The sequence below is a fragment of the Cyprinodon tularosa genome, unplaced genomic scaffold (assembly GCF_016077235.1).
Source record: "Cyprinodon tularosa strain WSP-4 unplaced genomic scaffold, ASM1607723v1 ctg1291, whole genome shotgun sequence".
NCBI lineage: Eukaryota > Metazoa > Chordata > Actinopteri > Cyprinodontiformes > Cyprinodontidae > Cyprinodon > Cyprinodon tularosa.
This window is the reverse complement of record NW_024038105.1, coordinates 43,927-68,443: the sequence shown is the minus strand read 5'-3', so window position 1 is coordinate 68,443 and position 24,517 is coordinate 43,927. Positions and strand designations below refer to the sequence as shown.

The 24,517-nt window shown below is 37.1% G+C and overlaps 2 protein-coding genes across 2 annotated transcripts; one reads left to right on the top strand and one right to left on the bottom strand.

The window, feature by feature from the left end:
- The first annotated feature begins 3,732 nt into the window (after positions 1 to 3,732).
- On the top strand, positions 3,733 to 6,302 carry LOC119777947 (macrophage mannose receptor 1-like). The gene is made up of 5 exons (XM_038276959.1): positions 3,733 to 3,809; positions 3,997 to 4,080; positions 4,179 to 4,553; positions 4,809 to 5,153; positions 5,425 to 6,302. Exons 2-5 carry the CDS (start codon positions 4,035 to 4,037, stop codon positions 5,769 to 5,771), a joined length of 1,113 nt encoding a protein of 370 aa, XP_038132887.1. The 5' UTR covers positions 3,733 to 3,809; positions 3,997 to 4,034; the 3' UTR covers positions 5,772 to 6,302.
- Positions 6,303 to 12,737: 6,435 nt separating this feature from the next.
- Positions 12,738 to 14,836, bottom strand: LOC119777942 (C-type mannose receptor 2-like). Its single transcript, XM_038276952.1, has 4 exons — positions 14,775 to 14,836; positions 14,207 to 14,587; positions 13,636 to 13,989; positions 12,738 to 13,421 (listed from the first exon to the last, which is right to left on the bottom strand). Exons 1-4 carry the CDS (start codon positions 14,806 to 14,808, stop codon positions 13,066 to 13,068), a joined length of 1,125 nt encoding a protein of 374 aa, XP_038132880.1. The 5' UTR covers positions 14,809 to 14,836; the 3' UTR covers positions 12,738 to 13,065.
- Between the last annotated feature and the right edge of the window lie 9,681 nt (positions 14,837 to 24,517).

Genomic DNA, 24,517 nt, shown 5'->3' with positions numbered 1-24,517 from the left:
AGATGGGAGTTAAAGCTCCTTCTCACGGGGGACTGCCAGACGTTCCCAGCAAACCCTCACAATACGTTTGGGCCTACCAGGTCTGACCACCATCGGAGCCAACCCACCACCAGGTAGGTGGAGAGATCCGCCCCTCTCTTCACCCGAGTGTTCAAGACATGTGGCCGCAGGTCTGATGAAACAACAGCAGAGTCGATCATTGAACTACGGCCTAGGGTGTCCTGGTGCCAAGACCGCATATGGACACCCTTATGCCTGAACATGGTGTTCGTTATGGACAATCCATGACGAGCACAGAAGTCCAAAAACAGAACACCACTCGAGTTCAGGTCAGGTGGGCCATTCCTTCCAACCACGCCTCGCCAGGTCTCACTGTCATTGCCCACATGATCATTGAATTCCCCCAGAAGAACAAGGGAGTCCCCAGGAGGGGCACTCTCCAGTACCCCCTCTAAAGACTCCAAAAAGGGTGGGTAATCTGAACCGCTGTTTGCCGCATAAGCACAAACAACAGTCAGAACCCGCCCTCCCACACGTATGCGGAGGGAGGCAACCCTCTCGTTCACTGGGGTAAACCCCAACGTACAGGCACCAAGATGAGGGGCAACAAGAATGCCCACTCCTGCTAGGCGCCTCTCACCAGGGGCAACTCCAGAGTGGAAGAATATCCAGCCCCTCTCAAGGAGACTGGTTCCAGAGCCAGAGCCATCGAGGTAAGTCTATTTCTAGTTGAAACTTTTCCACCTCGAGCACTAACTCAGGCTCCTCCCCCACCAGCGAGGTGACATACCATGTCCCAAGAGCCAGCTTCTTAAGCCGAGGGTCAGAACGCTATAGGGTTCCCGCCCTTGACCGCTAACCGTCACACAAAGCAACCGACCCCTTTGCCCCACCTCCAGGCCTGGCTCCAGAGTGGGGCCCCGGTGACCCGTGTCCGGGTGAGGGAACACTAGATCCATTTATTTTTTTCATCAAAGGGGTCGTTTGGGCTGCAGTTTGTCTGGCCCCTCACCTAGGACCTGTCTGCCTTGGGTGACCCTACCAGGGGGCATAAAACCCCCAGACAGCATAGCTCCTAAGGTCATTGGGATACTCAAACCCCTCCACCACTATAAGGTGGCAGCCCAGGGAGGGGTAAAATTGAAACAATAATATTTCATTTACAAGAGTAGTTTCCTGATTTGCTGACATCTGTGTGTTGCACAAAAAGTTTATGAATATCAGGAAATCATCTCTCTGGTAGATTCCCATGAGCTGCAGCTGAGAATAAGGTCTGTTATCAGCAGGAAGGAGAATGCAAATGTCTCTTTATGAAATTCCTTTTATCAACCCCCCCAATCAGGAAATAACAAAAACCTCCGCAGATGAGGAATTCATGAAATAATAAAGAAATATATATACATCACTTTATCCTAAGTGTATACATATATATGTATATATATATATATATATATATATATATATATATATATATATATGTACATGTATGTATAAAGGATATATATTATATATATTTGCAATTACATTGTAAGTCTGAATTTATTCCTTTTTTTAATCTTGTTTAGATATAAAACTTGTCTGTACACACCAAGTTTTCCTCTGGTAAAATCATATAATTCAGAAGTTGAATTTACATCATTTTATATTTTTATTAAAAGTCTGCATTTCTGACTCCATCAAAGAAGTTCTTCATGGTGAGTTTCCATGTTTCATTCAAATTCCAACTGAACAGAGCAGCTGAAAGTACAGAACTCATTCAGTTTCTCAACTTCCTCTACTTTTGCTGTTTTTCATGATGAAAAATAAAATCCAAATACTTTCTCCTGAAGACAGTTAGAGTTTTATTAGCAGCAGAGTTAAACAGAATCATCCTGATCAATAGATTAAAGCCAGTTTCAGTTGGAGCTGATTGTAGAAACCTGCTGTGGTCACATCTTCTCCAGCTGTGCTGAGTGGTCAGTCAGTGATCAGATGCAGAGGAAGGACCACCAACCCAGCAGAATGAATATTAATTTGTAATTTGTAAATGTAATTTGTAGAAGAAGAAGCTAAAATATTTCTATGTGGCTGAACTATTACAAAAACATTTTCTGCTTTCAAAAGAAATCTTTTTGGAGCCTGATTGTCTGTTTATCCATCTTGAATGACAGATAGGCAAAAGTAGGATGTGAGAATTAGTGGAGCTGCTTATTTTAGATAATCCTAAAGTATCCTAGAGTGTGTGAGTGAAAGATCTATGATGAACTGCTGACCCATCCAGGATTTATCTGCCTGCTGTGGATCCTCATTGGTCCCCATCCCCAAAACCAGACAAGGGGAAAGCTGAAAAAAAATGGATGAATGCATTTATTGGTGACAGAGTTCACCTCTGTAAGAGATGTTTAAACACTGCAGATGGCTTTAGGGCTGGGTATTGTTCAAAAATTTTCGGTACCGGTACCAATACCGATACCTTCACTTCGATACCGGTTCCTGAACGATACTTTTTTCGATACCAGTTTTATAATATCAATTCGAAGAAAAAGAAAATTACACAACATAAAAAAGTACAAATCTTGAGTTTTATTTTAAGCTCAGATTTTTCCATTTACATTTTTCCTCTTACATAAAAAAAAAAAAAAAAAAAAAAAAATCAGTGTCTAATATTCACTGTAACATTGTGAGGACCTTTTTACTTAGCAGTTTACCATGTCTGACAAACAAGCCCGTTGAATGGGATCCTACTGACAGCGCACCGCTGGTATGTGGGGGTCTGAGCGGCTCCGACAAAGAATATTGGAAGGCTGATATGGATGAACTGACTGCAGTGATTAAGTTTTCAGGTGGATTTTCCCACTTAAAAACATAATAAAACTACTTTATTCCCACTGATCACAGCAAATATAGCTGCAAGGCAGAGAAAGGATAGAGTAGCTCCGACCAACGCGCATCAGAGCCACTTTTGCACCGCGCAGCCAGAGCAGCAAAGCAGCTTCAGCCGCGCGTCAGAAGCTGGTACAAGCAGCAAAAAAGGAAGCAGCAGACGTGATTTTGCTTCTCCTGCTGCGTCCAGTTTGAAATTGCAGCATTATTACAGCATTACTTCGCTCTGGCTTTGCTCTGCCCACGGGCTGCTGAGAGGAGGATGGTCGCGCCGGCTGCGGTCCGCTCTTCTTGCAGTCAAACACCGAGCAACTTTCTGCTCTTAAATTATTTCCGTGCTCGATGTATTGCATTGCGCACTATTGGCATCAGTCTTAATAAAGTGAAGCCGCACTTTTGACCTGGGGGGCATTTTAAAGGGGTTCCGCGACGCTCACAACCAGTTCACAACAGAAACACATGAACCCTGGCTGTAGGCGGGACCACCTATGTATTTTTCCTGGATGACGCAATCACGTTAAGTGTTACAGCCAATCACCGAAACTTGGTACCGAAAGACGAGGCATGTTTCGATACCCTGTAGAACCGAAGCATTTCGGTCGGTACCATAAAAGAACCGAAGTTCGGTACCCAGCCCTAGATGGCTGATAAAGAGTATTATTATTAAAGATTATTTATAAATTAAAATATATAAAGGTCTCGGATGTGGATTCTGTTCTACTTCCTCCTCACATGTTCTTCTATTACATTCTGATCTATGCCAGGTCATTAATGCAAATGAACCTCATACCTGCACGCCATGCTGTTTTTAGCCATGAATATTCAGATGCAGTTCCTGAAGCAGAAAAACTGATCAGTTTGAAACAGGACTGAACATTTACTGAGAGCTGCCTTCAACAGAACATCAAGATAAAAGAGCTTTAAAATTCCAGTGAGCAAATCCAGAGGTAAGTTTCTCCTTTTTATATTTAGAGTTAAGTTATGTGGAGAAATGTTTGATTTAGAGTATTTCCATATGATATAAAGTGTTCTTATTTTTTTTCTTTATTACATGTAGTTTTCTAATGTTTTTTTTTCCATCTAAACAAAATGACTTTCACTCATAAAACTAAAGTACTATAATTATTCCAACAGATAACAACAACATTTTAACCAAAAACACCAATTCATGCATGAGAAGAAAAATGCAGTGGAATTTATTTCTGGTTATTTTGTTCGGTAAGAGACTTTGAATAAAAACTGCAGTGGAAAGAAAAAAAATGTTAAAAAATGGTTATAGTTGCTTATTAATCTTGTGGGTACTATTATTTTTTCAGCTCAGCCCAGTTTGATGGTCTGTCAGCTCTATGATTATCACTACATTAATGAGGAAAAGACCTGGACTGAAGCTCAGCAGTACTGCAGGGAGAACCACATTGACCTGGCCACAGTGTCTAACATGGCAGACATGAAGAGACTCCTCAGTAACTCAGCAGGAAACATGAAGGAAGCTTGGATTGGTCTGTATGATCAGACAGATGGTATCAGAACATGGTACTGGTCTCTGCCTGGAGTGGAGTTCAATGAGACAAACTGGAAAGAAGGAGAACCAGATGATTATGAAACTGAGAACTGTGCTGGTAGAAAAACTGAAACTTCTAAATGGAGCGACATATCTTGTGACCATGAAACATATTTTCTCTGCTATAATGGTGAGTACGCATTTTTATTCTTTCTAAACTGACTCTTGAAAATATTTCCAGAACTACCATAGCCTATGGTATAAAAATATATTTTTTCACTCTAAGAAATATCTAAAAGATTGTAGGGAGAGATTCAGAGATTTTTAATTGTATTAAATTGTATTATCTTTCTGCTGACAGGCAACCTTTTTAACTTTTTTCATTTAACCTTTGCGGTGCTGTTTTGTAGAGTTTTTCACTGTGATATATTTTACTATTCCACAGAAAATAAAACATCAGAGAAATTCTACCTAATTAAAGAAGAGAAGACCTGGCTGGAAGCTCAGAGTTACTGCAGAGAGAAACACACAGACCTGATCAGTGGAATGGACCAGCTAAAAGAATTCCAACTGGAAGATGTTCTATCTGTAGATAGTTGGGTGTTTATTGGTCTGTTCAGAGACACCTGGAGGTGGTCAGATGGAAGAAGCTTTTCTTTCAGACACTGGAACCTTCAGTTTGATGATGAGAAATACAACAGCGGTCAATGTGCCATGACTGTGTTTGATGATGGAGGCAGATGGAAGAATGAGGACTGCGCGGCGAAAAAACCCTTCATCTGTTATGACGGTGAGTTGATTTGGTTTGAAATTTATAATATCTCTGTACTGACCAGCATTTTACCAAAAACCAAGTCACAACAACAGTCACAGAAACAGATAATGTGCTTAAATTATCTTATTGGTTTAGAGAGACTGTGCAAACTGTACCTATGGTTCCCTGCTTGTAGCCCATAGTAATGGCATCAATTATGATTTTTCTATTTGAAATCAAATCTGGTTTAATGCATTGATTTTGCATTATATACAAACTTTTCATTTTTTTTTTGTTTCACTGACAGATAATCTGATCCTGGTCAAAGAAAAGATGAACTGGAAGGATGCCTTGTCCTACTGCAGGGAACACTACCATGATCTGGTCACCATCAAAACCCTTGAACAGCAGATATTGGTCCAAGAGAAAGCCAAGAAGGCATCAACTCCTTTTGTCTGGTTAGCACTGCGCTATAACTGCACTAAGAAGTTCTGGGTCTGGGTTTATCCTGAGAGGGTCACTAGCAGAACCCAGAACTCAGGTGGAGAGGTCGATGACTGTAACATTTCTGGAGCCATGGACACTGGAGGACAACATAAGTGGTTCCAAAGAAACGGGGGAGAGGAGTTTAATTTTATTTGTTCTAAGATTTAAGGGCAAAGGTTTGTTCAGCCTGCATTCTTCACCCCATGTATCAGTAAAATGCTTTGTTATATCATTTCTGATTTTTTACTTGAACTTTGTCTGTGTGATTGACTGTCAACGCTATCAATCCTGAGAAGCTCACTTTATAAAAATCTGATGCATCACTGAATTGGGTCTGTTAAAGGTCTTGTGGCTCTGCAAAACACGACAGTTAGTGAGGGAATCAGCTACTGTAAATTAGGCTCTTTTTTCTTCTCTTGGGTCACGTAATATAGCATGATTGTAATATCAGGTGTATTCATTTACACAAATCTTTGACTTGGTGCCATGTTTGTGTAAGTGTTTTTTTGTGTGTTTGGTAAAAAGGAAAAACAGAGACATAAGAGACCTTTTTAAAAGTCAAAGTGTAATTTACATTACATTAAAAAAAACACCCCTCCTAAAAAATCTTAACTGGGTCAATAAAGCAGCATTTCCACTTCCAGATCCCCCAGCGCATTTTAAAGCTTTCAATTGTAAAGTGTATTTGTTTTATTAAAAGTGCTGACATATTAAACATGTTATTGTTATATATTCTTATATTTAAAAAAGGAAAAACATACGATCCATGGATGTAATTTTCTATAACCAAGCTCATAACAATTGTAAAACAATGTATTTTTAATCCAATCCATTCCAACTTTATCTATACATTACCATAGTGCTGTACAGTTAAACAACATAACACCATTACACAGACTCATAAAACCATAAAAGACTAAATTAAAATGAGAACTATAAAATCTATAATAAAAATAAAAGTCAATAAAAATAAAAGTAATTAAAAATAACGTAACACAGACTAAAATCAATATCTCATACAGTTTAAAAAGCCAAGGCAAAGAGATGAGTTTTTAAGAGCGATTTAAAATCTGACAAAGAAGTACACAATTTAATTTGCAATGGAAGGTCGTTCCACATTTTTGGAGCTGCCACGGCGAAAGCACGATTGCTCCTAAGCTTCCTTTAGCTTTTGGCACCTCAAGAAGCAGCTGATCGGCTGACCTGAGTGAAAGATAGGGTGCATGATGGTGCAGCAACTCAGAAAGATAAGATGGAGCAAGACTATGGAGAGACTGAAAAGCAAATAAAAAAGCTATAAAATGAATCCTAAAATGTACAGGGAGCCAGAGAATCCAAGAAAAGCAAGAATCAATTCCGTCTTTTCGCACAGCCTATAATATAGAAGTTCTCAGGTCTCTTTTATCTGACTTCTCAAAAATCAGGTGGATTGGGTCGATGATTTACTTCTCATCACTAGACAATTAGTGTTCCAAAAAAAACAAATTAATTTTAATTATTCTTTTAACAGATTTGTTCACTTATTCTTACAACAAAAATGGGTTTGTAATCACGAACAGATGCTGCGATGAGTTGACTGTCAGACGCACAACACTAAAGCACACTACAAAAACATGCACACTAATCGGGATCTTAAGGTTTGTGGCACCTCAAAGCACGACAGGTTATGCAGGAACAGCTTGTAATTGGTTTTTGTTCTATCTTGGGTACGTAATCAGCAGGGATTGTAATATGGTTTCTTCACAAGACACAGTATGTAAGGTTATTGTGTGTGTGGGCAAGCAGAGAAAGTTTTAAAGCAAAGGTGTATTCGATACTTTAAAAAACAATAAAACATACAGGAAATGTTTTTAATCCACTAAACCAGGGATTGTTTTATAGTGGCAAAACATGTTAGTATAAATTTTAAAAGGACTCATCAGGAGAATTTGGTTGAAAGCTGCATTCGTTACAGTATTATTAATCCAATCTTCCCCCAATTTATCTCATCATTGAAAGTGCTGTAAGTTAAAAACGCAATTTTCAGATCCCAAAAGACCATAAAGCTGAACGACTAATATGGCATAAAATTCTATAAAAAGTCAATAAATAATAATTAAATAGAACAGACTACTGCAATATCTCATGTTGATCAGGCCCAAGGCAAGAGATGAGTTTTTGGGAAATCGACAAAGAATACACATTTAATATGGCAAATGTAGTTTCTTACATTTTTGCTACCATAGGAACACACCTATCCCTAGCTTGGCACTCAAAACTGACATGATGGCTTATTCTAAAAATATATTGACGGTTCTCAACTCAAAGATAGGGATGGGCGCTATGGAGGCCAGTGTAATGAGGCTAAAATTGGGGTAATGTGCTCATATTTACAAGCTCCAGGTAAAAGACGTGCTGCATGAATTTTTGTAACCCAAGTTGTCCATTTGTTAACGCCATGCATATATCTTGTTGGGAGAAGGATAGCAGAGATGCAAGAGAAAATGGAGGAAACAAACACAGAAGAACTACTAGAACTTTCATCCAGGATCCAATATAAGACAATTTTTAAGATCATCATTCTAATGAAAAAAATTTAGACCATGTTGAAAGAGGACATTTTGTAAGGGGGATATACAAAAAGAAAAAAATACAAAATAAATAATAATACATCAAATGTGGTTGGATTCCATTGAGGCAGTAGCAAAGAAATAGAAAAAAGTTTACTGGTACACAAGGGAAAAAATAATATTATACTTTAAAAAATACAAAATACTGTTAGAATACAAAATGCAGGTACAAATACAAAAAAGGCACTATACAGTAAAAATATGAAAAACTGGAAGCCTGGAGTCATTAAAGCACTTCCATGAATATGATCATTAAACCAGATTGTTGGGAAACATATTGCTGCAGATGAGAAGAATTATGACTTCCTTGCATAAAGAAGGAATCGTTTTCTTTGTGACATTCACCAGGAAAAGATCAGAGCATGCTGTCCCAAATTCTGTAAAATCTTTTACATCTCTCTGGTTTGGCCTGTAGTCTCAGTTAAAGCCCCACAGAGCGGTTGTGCTTCCAACAGCGGTCTGAAAAACTCTCTGAATAACATGGTTGTGAGTGAAACTGTTAAGAGAGGACCAGGAGTCTCATTAATAAAACAATGAGCGGAATCCATTTTTCTGCTTTGGTCATTTTAGATAACCCAAATATCCAAAAATGAAGTACTATAAAAAAAAAATTCAAAGTTTGTATAAAATCATGATCATGCACAAAACCAAGAAATATTTCTTTATAAATCCCAACTTTAGCTCAAAGTTAGCCTTCAAGGCTCCACCTCATGTTACCTCATGTTAGATCACTGGGGATAATTATTTTTAGATAATTCCTAATCTTTTCTGGATTATTTTGCATCTTAAAACAAGTCAATTATTTATACTTATAATTAAGGACTATATTTTCGTTTCCATATACCTACAGTATGATTGTTGTTCATATTTCATTGTGTTTCTTTAGAAGCATGCACCCAGCTATTCTTTTTTTCTAAATCAGAGTTAGCACTGATGTCATCCGTGTGAAACACCTGTGGGAACATGGATGCCGTGGGTTTGGTGGATCTGTTAGTAATGGACCCAATTCATCATGTAGATCCATGAGCAATGCTCTGTGGATTCTGGTCAGCTGATAAACCAGTCATTATCTTGGGCCAGGAAAAATTATTAATCCCTCAAAATCCGTTCCCTCCTAATTCTATCATTTTAAAATTCTCCAGCAAAACCAAATTTTCCATTGCTCACCATTGTGCATGGGTGGTTTGGAGATGGTATACATTGATGCCAACAGCAATATATCATGCTTCCCTAGTATGGACGCAACTTCAATTCCATCCATCCATCCATGCCTGGCTTCCCTTTAAGCTGCATCAGTGATTATCCCGCTTCACAAGAAGTAAAATCTAATTTAGAAGTCTATATATTGAAATGTATACACTGCTCAAAAAAATTAAAGGAACACTTTGAAAACACATCAGATCTCAATGGGGCAAAAAATGCTGTTTATTTATGCTGATATGGACTGGGTGATGCGCTAGGAACAAAAGCATGCCACATTATCTGATGGAAATGATCATTAACAACCTACAAAGGGCTGAATTCAAAGACACCCCAAAAACTACAGTGAAAAAATTATGCGGCAGACTAGTCTGTTCTGCTGAAATTTCATTGCAGCAACTCAAAATGGTATTCAGTTATTTGTATGGCCCCCATGTGCGTGCATGCATGCCTGACAACATGGGGTCATGCTCCTAATGAGAAGACGGATGGTATCTCCTACCAGATCTGGACCAGGGCATCACTGAGTTCCTGGACAGTCTGAGGTGCAACCTGGCAGCGTCGGATGGATCAAAACAAATTGTCCCAGAGGTGTTCTATTGGATTTTAGTCAGGTGAGCGTGGTGGCCAATCAATGGTATCAATTCCTTCAAACCTCCAGGAATTGCCTGCATACTCTCGCCACATGAGGCCGTGCATTGTCGTGCACCAGGAGGAACCCAGGACCCACTGCACCAGAATAGGGTCTGACAATGGGTGCAAGGATTTCATCCCGATACCTAATGGCAGTCACGGTGCCGTTGTCTAGCCTGTATACTGTATGTCTGTGTGTCCCTCCATGGATATGCCTCCCCAGACCATCACTGAACCACCACCAAACCGGTCATGCTGTACAATGTTACAGGCAGCATAACGTTCTCCACTTGCTAATTCCGGTGTTCTGTGGCAAATGCCAAACGAGCTCCACGGTGACGGGCAGTGAGCACAGGGCCCACTAGAGGATGTCCGTCCCTCAGTCCACCCTCTTGAAGTCTGTTTCTGATTGTTTGGTCAGAGATATTCACACTAGTGGCCTCCTGGAGGTAATTTTGTAGGGCTCTCGGAGTGCACCTCCTGTTCCTCCAGATACCGGTCCTGCTGATAGGTTGTAGACCTTCTATGGCCCCGTCCAGCTCTCCTGGAGTAACTGCCTGTCTCCTGGAATCTCTTCCATGCTCTTGAGATTTTGCTGGGAGACACAGCAAACCTTCTGGCAATGGCACGTATTGATGTGCCATGCTGGAGGAGTTAGACTGCCTGTGCAACCTCTGTAGGGTTCAGGTAGCATCTCATGCTAACAGTGACATAGTGACAGTGACCCTAGCCAAATGCAAAACTGGTAACAAAAAGAGTCAGAAAAGATGAGGAGGGGAAAAAATGTCAGTGGCCTCCACCTGTAAAACCATTCCTGTTTTGATGGTCGTCTCGTTGTTGCCCCTCTAGTGCAGCTGTTGTTAATTTCATTAACACCAAAGCAGCTGAAACTGATTAAGAACCCCCTCTGCTACTTACCTGACCAAGTCAATATCCCAGAAGTTTAATTAACTTGATGCTATACTCTGATTACGAAGTGTTCCTTTCATTTTTTTGAGTAGTGTATTTCAAAAATCATTTATACACTGATTTTTGTTATTTGTGCTTTAATTCTTGCAGGTTTCGTATATCTTAATTTTAAGTCTGTGTCCTGTGAGTCTGACTCTCTCTGGGTTGACTGGCACAGCTATTTCTGAGTCTTGCTGAACTACAAAAGACAAAAAGATATGTTGAATTTTATTATAGCATACCGTATTTTTTCTTGTAAACTTACAGATCTATTTTATTGCATGTTGCATATCCCAGTAAATCTGTTTCACCTTTAAATCAGCAGCTGTCCTTAATTGTGTGTCTGCTCTGCTTAAAAATTGATTTTTACACCTGTCTACAAATATAATGATGCCAGAGAAATAAATTTTAGGCATATCTAGAAGCTCTGCAGTCTAATAACAAAACAACTAATCTGTGTTCATTTTAATCTGTAACTCTGAGTAACGGTCCTCTGAGAAGCCCAGCTTTTTTAACTTATATAAATGTACACTCTGTTGCCATTTTTAGAAAGAAAAAAAGCTCTGTATGTGTAACGAACAGTTTTTTCTGTGGCAGCTCTAATTTTTTTAACCAACCCGATTCCTAATCTTTACTGAAACATACATCAAAGTAGTTGCCGGTTAAAATTCACTGAGTGCTGCTGTGTCTTTCCTCCTCCACGTAGCTACTGTGTACACAGTGAATAGTGACCCCAAATAGGATTTCAAGAGTTGGGACTCGAGAGCAGCCAGAGAGCTAAAGTAAATCAGCAGGAAGGCGGAAAAGAGGAAATTATTGATGAGGACTGTCCCCTCCATGCCAAAGGTGGTGGGGACATGTCCACAAAAGTCCTTCAGAAACGGTTAGGGTTACGCCAGTGGCCTCACTACTATCAGCCTGCTCTAGGGCTGCTGTGGCTACAATGTAGCTCACCACCATTAGCATGTGAAATTGTGTAACACTGATTGTAGAATGAAGTGCTTTAGAGTCCCCAGTCTTAATAAAGTAAAGACATATTATTCTTCATTGTGAAATCTCAATCACATTTCTTGCTCCCCCACTGACTAGTTACATTTTGAGATTTCTCTGTATGACCTTAAGAATATGTCAATCATAACTGGGTATTGTTTTAAAAACATTTTAATCTGGCCTAAAGTATTAAGGAAACTCAGTCAGATTTGGTACCCATATAAAATGACAAGATCCAGTCACAGAAAAAAGATACAGATCCGTTTTTATTTCTGTTTTAAGAAGGTTTATTTCTTTGTTTAATAAAATGAAAACAAAACTCAAACAAAATGATTTGCTCATCCTTTTTTGACACTGAAAACCCATTGTATTTTAATTTCACTTTTGTATTTTAAAACCAAAATGATAAATGTCAAAACTTCCTGGCAAAAAAATTTACTTTTTACAATCCTGTTGTCTTTTAAAAATGTTACATCATACGTATATAATAATGACAAGATCATTATGCACAGTATATACATCATAAATAAATTATTTTAGACAAAGTAAGAGCAAATAGAAATACAAAAAGAATAGTTTCAATTTTAAGTGGTTTATTTTTTTAAAGCTAATGCAGATGTGTTCCTAATTTATACATTAAAAATGTGTGAATTTACCTAAACACATATGTATCTTTGAATAAACATATTTTCTTTGCCTTTATTCTGCATTTCATATGAAAAGTCCAATTTTAGAGAATTGGAACTGAGACTGAAGATAAAGAGAAACTGTCTTCCCGTTGCTTTAACAAAAGTAGATGATGCTCCAAAAAGGGTGAGATCGAATAGATTTTAAATAGCATGACTATTGGGTTGGTCTGTTATATTTTAATGATCTTTATGAAAAATAGAGAAGTTCCTGTTAAACAATACGTATAAGTGGAAATTTCTAAAATTCTAAAACAAATTATGATTAAATCAAATCAAAATGCCTACATATTGTAAATAACATTACAAAAATATTGTATTAATTATTGATTTTCTATCAAATAATAAGAGCTGATTCACTTTTATCTGGTTGAAAACCTTCTTGAACAACTTCTATCATTGCCTATTCTTCGAACAGATAAAATTAAACTTCTCACTATCATTTATTTTCCTCCACTTATGTTCTCCTCGTGTCTCCATGGCTCCAGACATGTCACAGTCATCCACTGGTTCCCCTAAGGCCCAGTTCTGACAGCTGACCACTTCGTCGCTAATCCAGAACCACAAATCTAGAGTGCAGGCGTAGTGCAGTCCCATCCAGACATAATCCGTCGAAGCAAACTTGGCTTCCTGCTGGATCCATCTCTGCTTATCCAGGCTGGTGATGGTGACCAGGTCATGGTAGTGATCTCTGCAGTACTTTAAGGCATCCTCCCAGGTTTTATTTTCTTTGATCAGGATAAAGCTCGATGCTGGTTTAATCACGAAGAGAAAGAACAATATATTCAACAACATTGTGTAAATAATTACATAATTTATAGCATTACTGTAGTGCCTATGGTAATTCAAAATATCGAAAAATATTTAAAACAAAATATAGTTTTTGTTTTAAAATTGCTTCCTGTGGAGATGTTTCTGTACAAATACAGTTACTTCAAATATTTAGAAATCATTAATAAAACTCACGAGCATAGCAGATAAAGGGTTTTGTCTCTGTACAATTTTCATTCTTCCATCTGCCTCCATCATCAAACACAGTCATGGCACATTGACCACTGTTGTGTTGCTCACTGTCAAACTGTAGGTTCCAGTGTCTGAAAGAGAAACTGCTTCCATCTGACCACCTCCAGGTGTCTCTGAACAGACCTGTTAAAGAGTATGTTTCATTGTTAAGAGGACTTAGTTCTTTCCTTAGCTCCTCATCCTGTAGCTGTGTCAGTCCACTGGCCAGGTCTGTGTGTTTTTCCCGGCAGTAACTCTGAGCTACAGTCCAGTTTTTCTTGTCTTGAATCAGGTGGAATTTCTTTGTTGAGTTATTATCTGTGTAGTAAACACAATCAGATGAGCTGTATATTTTATGTGCAGAACATAATGTTATATCAGAAATTGCAAACAGAGAAATTGGTTCAAGTGTTTGAAATAAAGATAGATTTAGTTTTCATTATAATAACTTGGTCATAGTTAAAACAATTTTCTTTGAAAGCATATTTCAAGAATGTATTTTCTAAGTTAAGCCTTAAAACTAAAACATGCTTACCATCAAAGCAGAGAAATTCTTGTTTTTTGCTACAGGAGATGTCTCCCCACTTCAGGTTCTTCCATATGATTCCACAGTTCTGCAAGCCCCCATAGTCATTTGGCTGGTTTTCCCTCCATGGCTGGTTACTTTCATTAAACTCCACTCCAGGCAGAGACCAGTGCCATATTCTGGTAGCATCTGCTTGATCATACAGACCAATCCAAGCTTCCTTCATGTTTCCTGCTGAGTGACTGAGGAGTCTCTTCATGTCTGCCATGTTAGACACTGTGGCCAGGTCAGTGTGATTCTCTCTGCAGTACTGCTGAGCTTCAGTCCAGGTCTTTTCCTCATTAATGTAGTGATACTCATAGAGCTGACAGACTATCAAACAACAATTACCTTAATCGGCAACAAACAAAAGACAAAAAATGCAGTTATTAAGAACAGAAGCAAGTAGATAACTCCATAGACTTTGTGAGAGTTGTTCAAAATGTATACATTTTGAACAACTATCAATGTCGTGCTTACACAATAAATGCTGTATATTTGTTAATGAAAATATCGATAACAGAATCTATATGCCTACCTATCCAAATTAGCAAAAGCAGATCCCACTGCATATTTGCTCTGCTGAATGGAGACGTTCTCCTTTGACTGTTAGAGAAATTATACAAGCTTTAAAAATAACATTTATCAATGAAGAAATCCTACAAAAAAAAAAAAAAATACAAAAAAAATAAATAAAAATAAAAAATAAGCCAAAGGCTTTTTTTTAAGATTGTAGAAAAAAAATATAAATATAAATAAAAATTGTTGAGAAGCTTAAAAATACAAAGGCTAGTTGTTTTCTATTAGATTCTATTAAATAAATGCAAACTTTCTAAGAAGTAGAAAACAACTATAGAGTAGAAAACACCTATAGAGTGCTGACACTTAATAAATTCATCATAAATATACCAAAATATGATTATTTAAATTCAAAATGCAGGTTAAACACATTATCACAAATAATAAATATGCAACCCCTTATAATCAAAAGAATCTAAGTGTGAGAAGAGGGAACACTTACATATGGCTGCTCTGTCCTGAAAAATAAGTCCGTGTTCAGTTGGAAGCAGATCTAAATGAGGTTGAGTTCCAGCCAACAGATAACTTTGTTGGCAGGGATGGGGGATTTGAATATTCAAAATTCTAAATAACGTAATACCTGTTTGTACTATTAAAATATTTCTGTATAGACAGATTCAAAAAAAAGTGCACATGTTTCACATTTACCTATTTTTACAGTGGATAAACATTTAATTTGTCTTTGAAATTAATTTCTTTTAGAAAGAAGATTCTCTTCTTTGTTTTATAGACTAGCAGATATATACTCCTTTACCAAAATTGGCTTGTTATAAGATTAAAAAAAAAAATGATAAGTAATAAGAACTAATATGTGTGTTTAATTCAATAAATATATCTGTTTGTCTACATATTTAAAGATAAAAGTATAAAATCAATTCTTTTAGTATCAAATAAAAAAACAAATACCCGTTAATGACAATTTTAAAAGATGAGTACACAGCATTGAAAAAAGACACAATTAACAGAGGGGCAAAGACTTTCATGAAGGACACCAGATATGTGGACCTGAGTCATGTGACTTGGTCAAAAATGAGTTACAAATAAAAAAAAAACTTGTTTCATATATTAGAAATCTTAAAGGCTTACTGTAGTATTAAGCTTGGATTTTAAACCATTTAACCTTGAAGTTAGGTATGACTTCAATAATTCCAATAAAATACTGTATAAGGCTTAACAGACTGATGTGAGAGAACCGCAATGAGCTGTAGGCGTTATAATGATGCGCAAACAGAGCTGCCCTTGTGCTCTAACAAAATTTTCTTAAACAAAATAGTTCTCCTGGCACCAACATTAGTCAAAAGCAGCAGAATATATTTATAATGCATCTAGTTAGCCTGTCCTTGTTTCACCTTACATATGCATAAAAACATGAACCTTATGAAAACTTAATAAAAAACTATATATATATATATATATATATATATATATATATATATATATATATATATATATATATATATATATATATATATATATATATATGACCTTTATGTCAAGAATATTTAATTTTAATTTACCTGTCAAAAATAAGCATGGAGACGTCAGGTTGTTAAAAGCAGAAAAGCAGGAAGTATAATGTAGAGGAAATCCACCATAGATGAAAATAGTGTACTGTTTAGAAAAGAAGGAAGCAAATAGGCAAAAAAAATCCCCTTGGTTGCAGCTCTGAAGAGAAACTTCTGTAGTCATTGTTCCAGTTTATCTACTTTTATTTGGTATCATTATAGCCCCTTTTCCAATGCCACTCAAAAGCCAGCTAGGGCTTTGGAAAGCCTGGGCAGCTTTTCCATTTATCCTGGTCATTTCACTTTCCTGGGGCTCTCCATTCCCGGGGGCTTTGGTTCTTCCACAGACCCAGTACTACCTGGGCCTGTTGCGGGGTTGGGTTACGTATAGCTGTTGTTCTTAGTTCCACCAAAGGTGGCAGTAACGATAAACAATTTATTTTATCCTACCTCGAGTTTGTCCCAAAAAAGTCTAATTTATTTATTTATTTATAATGTAGTGTTGGTGGTTCTTTGTGCTGGGTCTTTTGTGGGTTTTTTTTTTCTCTTTTTTTGTTTGTTTCAAGGCTGTATATGAGCTAATTAAAATGTAACTGGATGTAATGAGTAAAACTGTTATAACCAGTCACTTTAATTTTTGTTAATGAAGAGGTATTACTCATGAATGGTAATTGTTTCCATGTCTTTCTTTTAATAAAAAAAGATTTCTGTAGCTGCAGGCATCCGCCTGAGTGTAGCTTAAAAAATACTACCTGTGCTAAGTTTTGATAACATTGTTGTCCAATTTTATTATAGTTATTGACCACCCCAGAAGGGGTGGTATGTGATATTTAATCAAATACTTTTTGGATTGTCATATATATTGTTTGGGAATACACGCTCTACTGTCTGTTAAAAGAACAAATAAAAGAGTGAATCAAGCTCAAATCATAATCAAACAGATAATTCTGAACATATTTGGAATAATTTCACCACAACTTCTATTCAACTGTAAGAATTTAATAACAAAAAACACTCAGCTCCATGTCAAACATATTTAGAGGGGAACACCGTTTTTTTTACACTGGCCACTTGATTTTACGTTATTACTTCATGTTCTACTCACCAATATGAGTTTTGTGTCATTTGGAGCTGTTCCGACGATGTTTGGTTTTGTTATATCCAAGTAACGTCTTCCTATAGGCAACGAGTTGAAGGCTCAAACTAAACTGTTCATAATGTATTCTTTATGGTATGCCAGCATTCATACCATGTAGGCAAATCACTGTCCCCCAGACATTCACGGTTATATATTTTATGTTTATATTTTTTTAAAGCAAAGCGGAGTGTGTATGACGGGGATGGACATGGATGGACTGTGTCTTCAGCTGGCGTAGAGCTAACAGAACTTGCAGCGTTGTGAGGCAAGGGCTCAAACATGTACGGCTGTAAGCCTTCTACACCAAACCAAGCTTCTGCTGCCCTGGCGTCCTCTTCCACAACATCTTCGTCCCCGCTTTCCTCCTCTAAATAAAAAATGTATGACAGAGGAGACTCATCCATGACCTCCGACACCAAACTCTCCTTCTCTTGCATGTTTCTGCTGTCCATAGCGTTCCTTGAAAGTTTCGTCACTAAGTCACCAATTTAGTGCTACTTGGTCCCAATGTAATTTCCCATTGGGAACCTACTAGCACTAAGTTGCACTGGTTAGCAGGATGCATCCGAGACACCGGCTACAACCAAACTTGTCAGGGAGCTCAGAGATTTTGACCCAGAATTCTGACGAGACAGACAGTGAAACTTCAAAGGACTTTATTGAATAAGCTGCATCACTCGTGTAAAGTCGTGCACCACTCGGGAGAATATAATTGGTGTGAGAATGCAACAGTTTGAACAGCTGTTTCCCTCTTTAATTATTATATTAGGTCAGTCCCTGAGCTGAACACCACAAGCCAGCACAAATATTACCTTGGGGTTTAATATAAAATGTACTGCAAACTTCCATCTAAGTGCTTTTACTTCAAATTGACAGCTTTTATCTAATATGGAATTAATTTGTAAATCTATATCCTTAATTTGTAAATCTATATCCGTCAAAAGATAAGTACATTTAATGAATCTTACCAAATAGCATTAATAGAACAATTCTAAACTAACAGATGTAAGTAAAATGTACTTCGATATTAGGAGCTAATGTGGTGTTTTTTTCCTTGCCTGACCATGGTTAGGTCAGAAATAGAAAATATTGTTTACTTATTGCTTATTCCTTGTCCGGGGTCTTTCTGCATGGCGTTTACACATGGGCGTAGGTTTGCATAGGGACCATAGGGACATGTCCCTACCAAAATCTTGGACCGACCTTCTTGTTCCTACCAATAATATGATGTGAGCAACATGTTTATAATTTACAGCAGCAGTTGTTGCAGCAGTGGCTTCTTTTCCTCTCGCAGCTCCTCTGCCTGGTCTCTCCTGTCCTTTTCACGTAGCAGCGCATGGAACTGTGCTGCACTGTTTAACTCCACTCTCATTGGTTGTTCTGCCTTAGGTTCCACCTTCTCTCTCTCTGATAGGCTGTTTTCTAGTCCGTTCCGTGCTTGGAGCACAATATTGAAAATTTATTCACACTAGAATGCCGTGGTTACTGCAATTAGTATTAGGCTGCAAAACTAGTCCCAATAAAAAAAACCTAAATATTCTGAGTCAGCCAGGAGTTCTGAAGACTGCTGGAAAAATGGGCAAATAAAGGCTGTAAGCCATCAACATTTCTGATTCTTAGCCACAGCCAATTAAAAAAGAATGAGGAAGTTCAGGTATAATTATTAGCAGGTGTTATTTCTCTTATAAAGTATAACAACAAGAAATGTCACCTAAACATTTGCTATTTTTTGTTTAAAAAGCAGAATTAGGGTTCCACCTAATATTAGTAATTTTATTGACTATTTATTAGTGCTGTCAAAATTATCGCGTTATTATCGCGTTAACACGAGGCCATTTTAACGGCGATAATTTTTTTAACGTGAGATTAACGCTATGTGGTTTTATGGTACAATTTTCCAAGTACATCCCGCTGCAGCCTGCGGGAAGGCGGGGCTATTTCCCCCCAGTGTATGCATTTCTCATAGGCTTCGAGAGCGGAGCTCCTCAAGGGAAAAAGACGCTCATACACTGGGTGACGCTAGTGCCTTTTCTTTAAACCCCACCACCAACAAACAAGTTGAGTGTCTGGTGCCTAGCAACCTGAAATACGCTGAGAAAACAGATTACTGAGGTGAAATGGAATCTGCTACGGCACTCTTGCCGTCTGTGGACGCCACAGGTCGGTATCGTGTGTGTGTGTGTGTGTGTGTATGTGTGGGTGGGTGCTTGTGTGTGTGTTCTCATTTTTGTTAAGAGGCTGAAAAGTAACTTTCTAGAGCATAGACTACCTTCATCTAGTGATGTCGGTCTATTGATTTTGATGTATTGATTGAAAATTGTTCATTATTACCTTGGTTAATTAACATCTAATGTTAACTCTACTAAATTTTATAGCAGTAGGGTAAAATGGTTGTCTTTGTTCAAAAGACTGTATTAACTGTAAAGACTGTCTTTTACATCAGCCTGTTTTCAGGGCCTTTTTTTTGGCTACATATTTGTTATTTTTGGCATAAATCAGTATCTGTGACCTGTTTTCATTTTAAAAAAAGAACATTGGCACAAACCTAGCCTGTATGTATTTTTTTGTATGTCATCGAGAGTATTTAAATGATTTTCAATCAGGAAAAAAATGTGCGATTAAAATGCGATTAATCGCGAGTTTACTCAGGCATTGATGCGATTAATCGCGATTAAAAAAATTTAATCGATTGACAGCACTACTATTTATACTTCTAGAAATAGGATAAAGACAAGAACAAACAGAGGAAGAATATTAACTTTTATTTACATAATTCCACACAGTCTATAAGTAAATTAGTACAAACATTAATGTCTGGTAAAAATGCTTGAATCTGGCTGTTTATTTTGGATATTATTAAATTACAGATAAGATAGTGTTATATTGTCTTTTATAACTGTTAAAAGTGATTTTATATTTGAATACACTTAGGCTCATTCTCAGTGTTGTGTTTGTAGATGATGCCACTAAAAAAGAAAATAGACATAAGGAGCTATTTAAACAGTCAGACAGTAAGCAATGTAGGACAATGATAAAAGGTTGTGTTACATTTAATCCTTTACTATTAAAAATGCACTTATACATTATATGACTATAGGAAACACAGATATCCAGTAATAAGGATGCAGGGCAACTTGTAGTTCTGGATGGAGAATATTGACAGACAAAAAAATTTTTTTTAATCTTATATATTATATACATATTGTATTTTTAAAATGTTGGTATAATTACTGATCTAAGTGGGTTGCTCTGTCGGGGAAAAGCACATTTTACATTTGTATTATGTTTTAGAGTTTTACAATTAATATGATTCATTTTTTCAGTCCCAGATAAAATACGTGAAATGGGCTACACAGAGTAACTACAGCCCAGATGTTCAAGTTTTATAGTGAAGTTAATACTTTAATGAATGTATTATTTTGCTTGATACAGAGAGAACATACCGTAAATTCTCTAATATTGGCCTGTATTCCAATAGCGGCCGGGTCTCTAATAATGGCCGGTCTCGCTGTCAGAGGAGGTAAATAATGGCCGGTCTCTAATACAGGCCGGGGCTATAAACGTTTTTTCTGGGCATACCTCAACATTATACTTGTGGTAGTAAGTAACATACAAGTACCACAGCCCTGCGCAGCTGAACGACAAGCCCTGCTGCTGCCCGTCTGCGCGAGGAAGAGAACAGACACGCAGCAGAACATGAGGAGGAGCGCGAGTGATGAGGAGATTAAAGGGAGAGATGAAGAGGAGGAGGAAACTGAGGAGGAGAATTAAACAGAATTGGAGGATTTTTATATATTTTTTTTTACTTCAAACCAAGCGAGACATGGTAACTGTACTTTTTCAATAAATGAACCTAGTGTTTTATAGGTTCAAAATCTCATTTTTATTCATTCCACTGGTAGTCTGTTTTGCTCAAATAGCAATAGAGGCCTGTCTCTAATACTGGCCTCTATCCAATAAAGGCCTGGACCGCGATGCACTTGAGTGAAATAAAGGCCCGGGCCTATATTAGAGAATTTACGGTAGTAGGTAAAAATATAAGACTGGGGTTTAACTCTGCACAATTCTATATCTTCAGAAGAAAATACTGTATTTACCTTCTCTCTTAGTCGTTCAAATTAAACGATTTTCAAAGTGGAAATAAGTCCTAATTCCACATTCATCAGATCCGGTTTTTGTTGTTAATTGAACAAAGACCACACTCACGAGAATACAGAGTAGAATAAAGGTGAAAACCACAGGGAGCATGAACAAATAAAGAAAATGTAATGACATAAACCTCAGTCAGTTGAATAACATGCTGCTGTCATGTTGCTCATCTCTGATGTTGCTGCTATTTTCAAATATCCATTACTGTAAAAAGCTACATAATGGTTATTTACTCTCCAGGTGAACAGTTTGAAAACACTTTGTTTATTTTTTAATTCTTCACTGTTTTGTTATTCTTATACATGTTTCTAAGGCCCACATTTGTGTGACCATTTTTTCAATAATCTTTTTGCTGCTGGTTATTTCCCCATTGTGGGACAATAAAGAGATTTTCTAGTCTTTTCTATTCTTTTCCAATCTATAAAAGGGGTAGAAAGATATAAGTAAATGTTAACAATGTATGTGAAAAAAATATATCTGCAAAATCTCTTATATTCAACAACAAAAAGTACTTAGTTAAGCAAATTGTGCAAAATAGCAATTGAAAAATAAAAATCCTATCAGATTTATAGTCCCCACACTGCAGATATATTAGAATCTGTTCTTGAATTACTGCCAAACCCATTTACACACTAACAGATAAAATTTTTAAAAATCAGACAATACCTGCCACATATCTCACTCGAAATCTATTAAAACAGGTATTTTCATTAATTTCAGACAGAACTATTCACATTATATTAAACTGAGCTTCCAATATTCACCACTGTTTGGTGCCGAGTACCATTTCCTCTGATCATGGAGCAGCCAGCTTGCTTGGTCTCTCAATAAATCCTGGGATAACCAAGGATAGGTAGGAGACACTGGACCCATCCTTTAAATCGGGCAAAAAGAAGGACGCATTTAAAGGCAGCATAACGAGGAGTTTTGGAATCCAACCAGATCTCAGTGCCGTGCTATGACATCGTCGGAGGACGCAGCCCATAAATTTGAACACAGCCCATATTTGTTTCTTCCAGGAAGTGTTTCAGCTCTTTTTCCCAAGCTTTCTAGTGTCTGGTGGATTTTTTTTTTTCTGTGTTCTGACTCTGTCCCTGCCCAGTGTTTTTAGTTACCTTCGCTAGTGATGGCAATTTCGAAGCCCTGTGAACCAATTTGACACAATTGGCCAAAACTTGAAACATTTGATATAATTTAGAATGGCGGCATCTGCTGGATAGTTATCAGAACTACAATTGAGCCGGTATCCCTTTTTTTTTTCTTTTTTTCTTCATGTCTTTTTTCCCCCTTTTTTTTCTCTTTCTTTATTTTTTCCCCTTTGTTTTCTTTTTTCCCTGCTAAGAGCTGGTATCCTAATATCTGCATTATTTCATGGCTGAACTCATTTGTTCCATAATAATAATATTGATAATTAATATAGAAATAAGTAATAAAATAAAAATAAAAATAATGTCTGAACTGTGAAATTGCAATATAATAAATAGCTTCTCTGATGCATAACAGCTATGTGATTGTGTGCATTTGTTTGGCAGACGGGTTAACATGCACTGTATGATTTTGAGTTTTAATCTCTTTTTAAAAAAAAAACTTGTGCTGGTTTAGGTTAGTTAGGACACTTCTCTGCCTCTGCGCCCTAATATTTGATTGTGCTGCACCTTCAACTTTTTATATACATCAATATATTATCCTTTAAATAATACTGATTATGTAAATTACTGGAACCAACTCTGCTGTCCTGTAGTTCCCACAGGTTCTCCAAGTTCCTGCTGTGGTTTTGACAGATGAAGATGATTGTATTAAAGGAGAAGCATCAATTATTGTTTAGATGTGTGAATGAATATCCGTTATAAATTAATCAGTTGTTTACTGTGGTGGGTAGAGATGTGTGTGCCTCTATCTATTTTAGATCTATCTGCATGAAGCAAACTATACTGAATCAACTCCAAACTAGAATTAAGTATAAAATTTCTTTCCTTCTTTAAATAAAGATGAAAGTAGTATTAAACAGCTTGATTATTCGATTATTACTGTGAAAGTCGATACAAACTATGGAAGTAACAAGACCTCGCTTACAGCAATCGAGTGACTGGGGTGGGCTCAAAACATTTCTCAGTGACACTTCTGCTGCAATAAGGTCCAAGCTGTGTCAAGCAGACTTACTTGAGCCTAGCCTCACTGGCCTCTGCCTTCTTTACTGATTCTCCGTGCACCAACCTTTGGAATGCCATTAAACTACAAAATTTTATAAACTCTGCGTTGTCATTTGAGTCCTGCCTGCCCAGATTCCTGTCACACTTCGTAATTAAAATGTCTAGTGAAGGTTGAAGAATGATGAAGTGTGTACTGTATGTATGGGCAACGGTGCGAGTCGGTTGCCTTGGGTTGATAAGCATCTCCTGAAATTACTTTTTGGAACTTGGGATGTCTGTAGACACAAAAGCTTGGTTTGCTTTTTAGAGAATATGTGCTGTAAATTGTTAAGAGAAAATACCTTGGATATAAAGACAACACTAAAAAACACTTGTTTTAACAGTTTATGAGCAAACAAATATTTAGGAGACTTTTAAAGTACTTGAAAAACATAACTGAAATTAGCAAAAACAAGCGTGAAGAGCGAAAAATTGATGACAGCTAGTAAATCTTATTTCAAAATTAGGTACCAATTCCAATAGTTTTTCGATATGTGGAAACTTACATAAAATCGAAAAAAAAAAAAAAAAGTAATAAAAAAACAGAGTAGGGTAAAGCTATACCTAGAGACGGTAGGAAAACAAACAAAGTACTTTGCAAGATTTTATTCTTGATGATGTTATTTTAAAAACAGCGTTTTTTTTTTTTTTTCTCCTGGTACTCGGTGTTACCGATTGAAAGTGTCAAAGAAGGAAATGCCCTTAATAAAGTTGTCTGAAA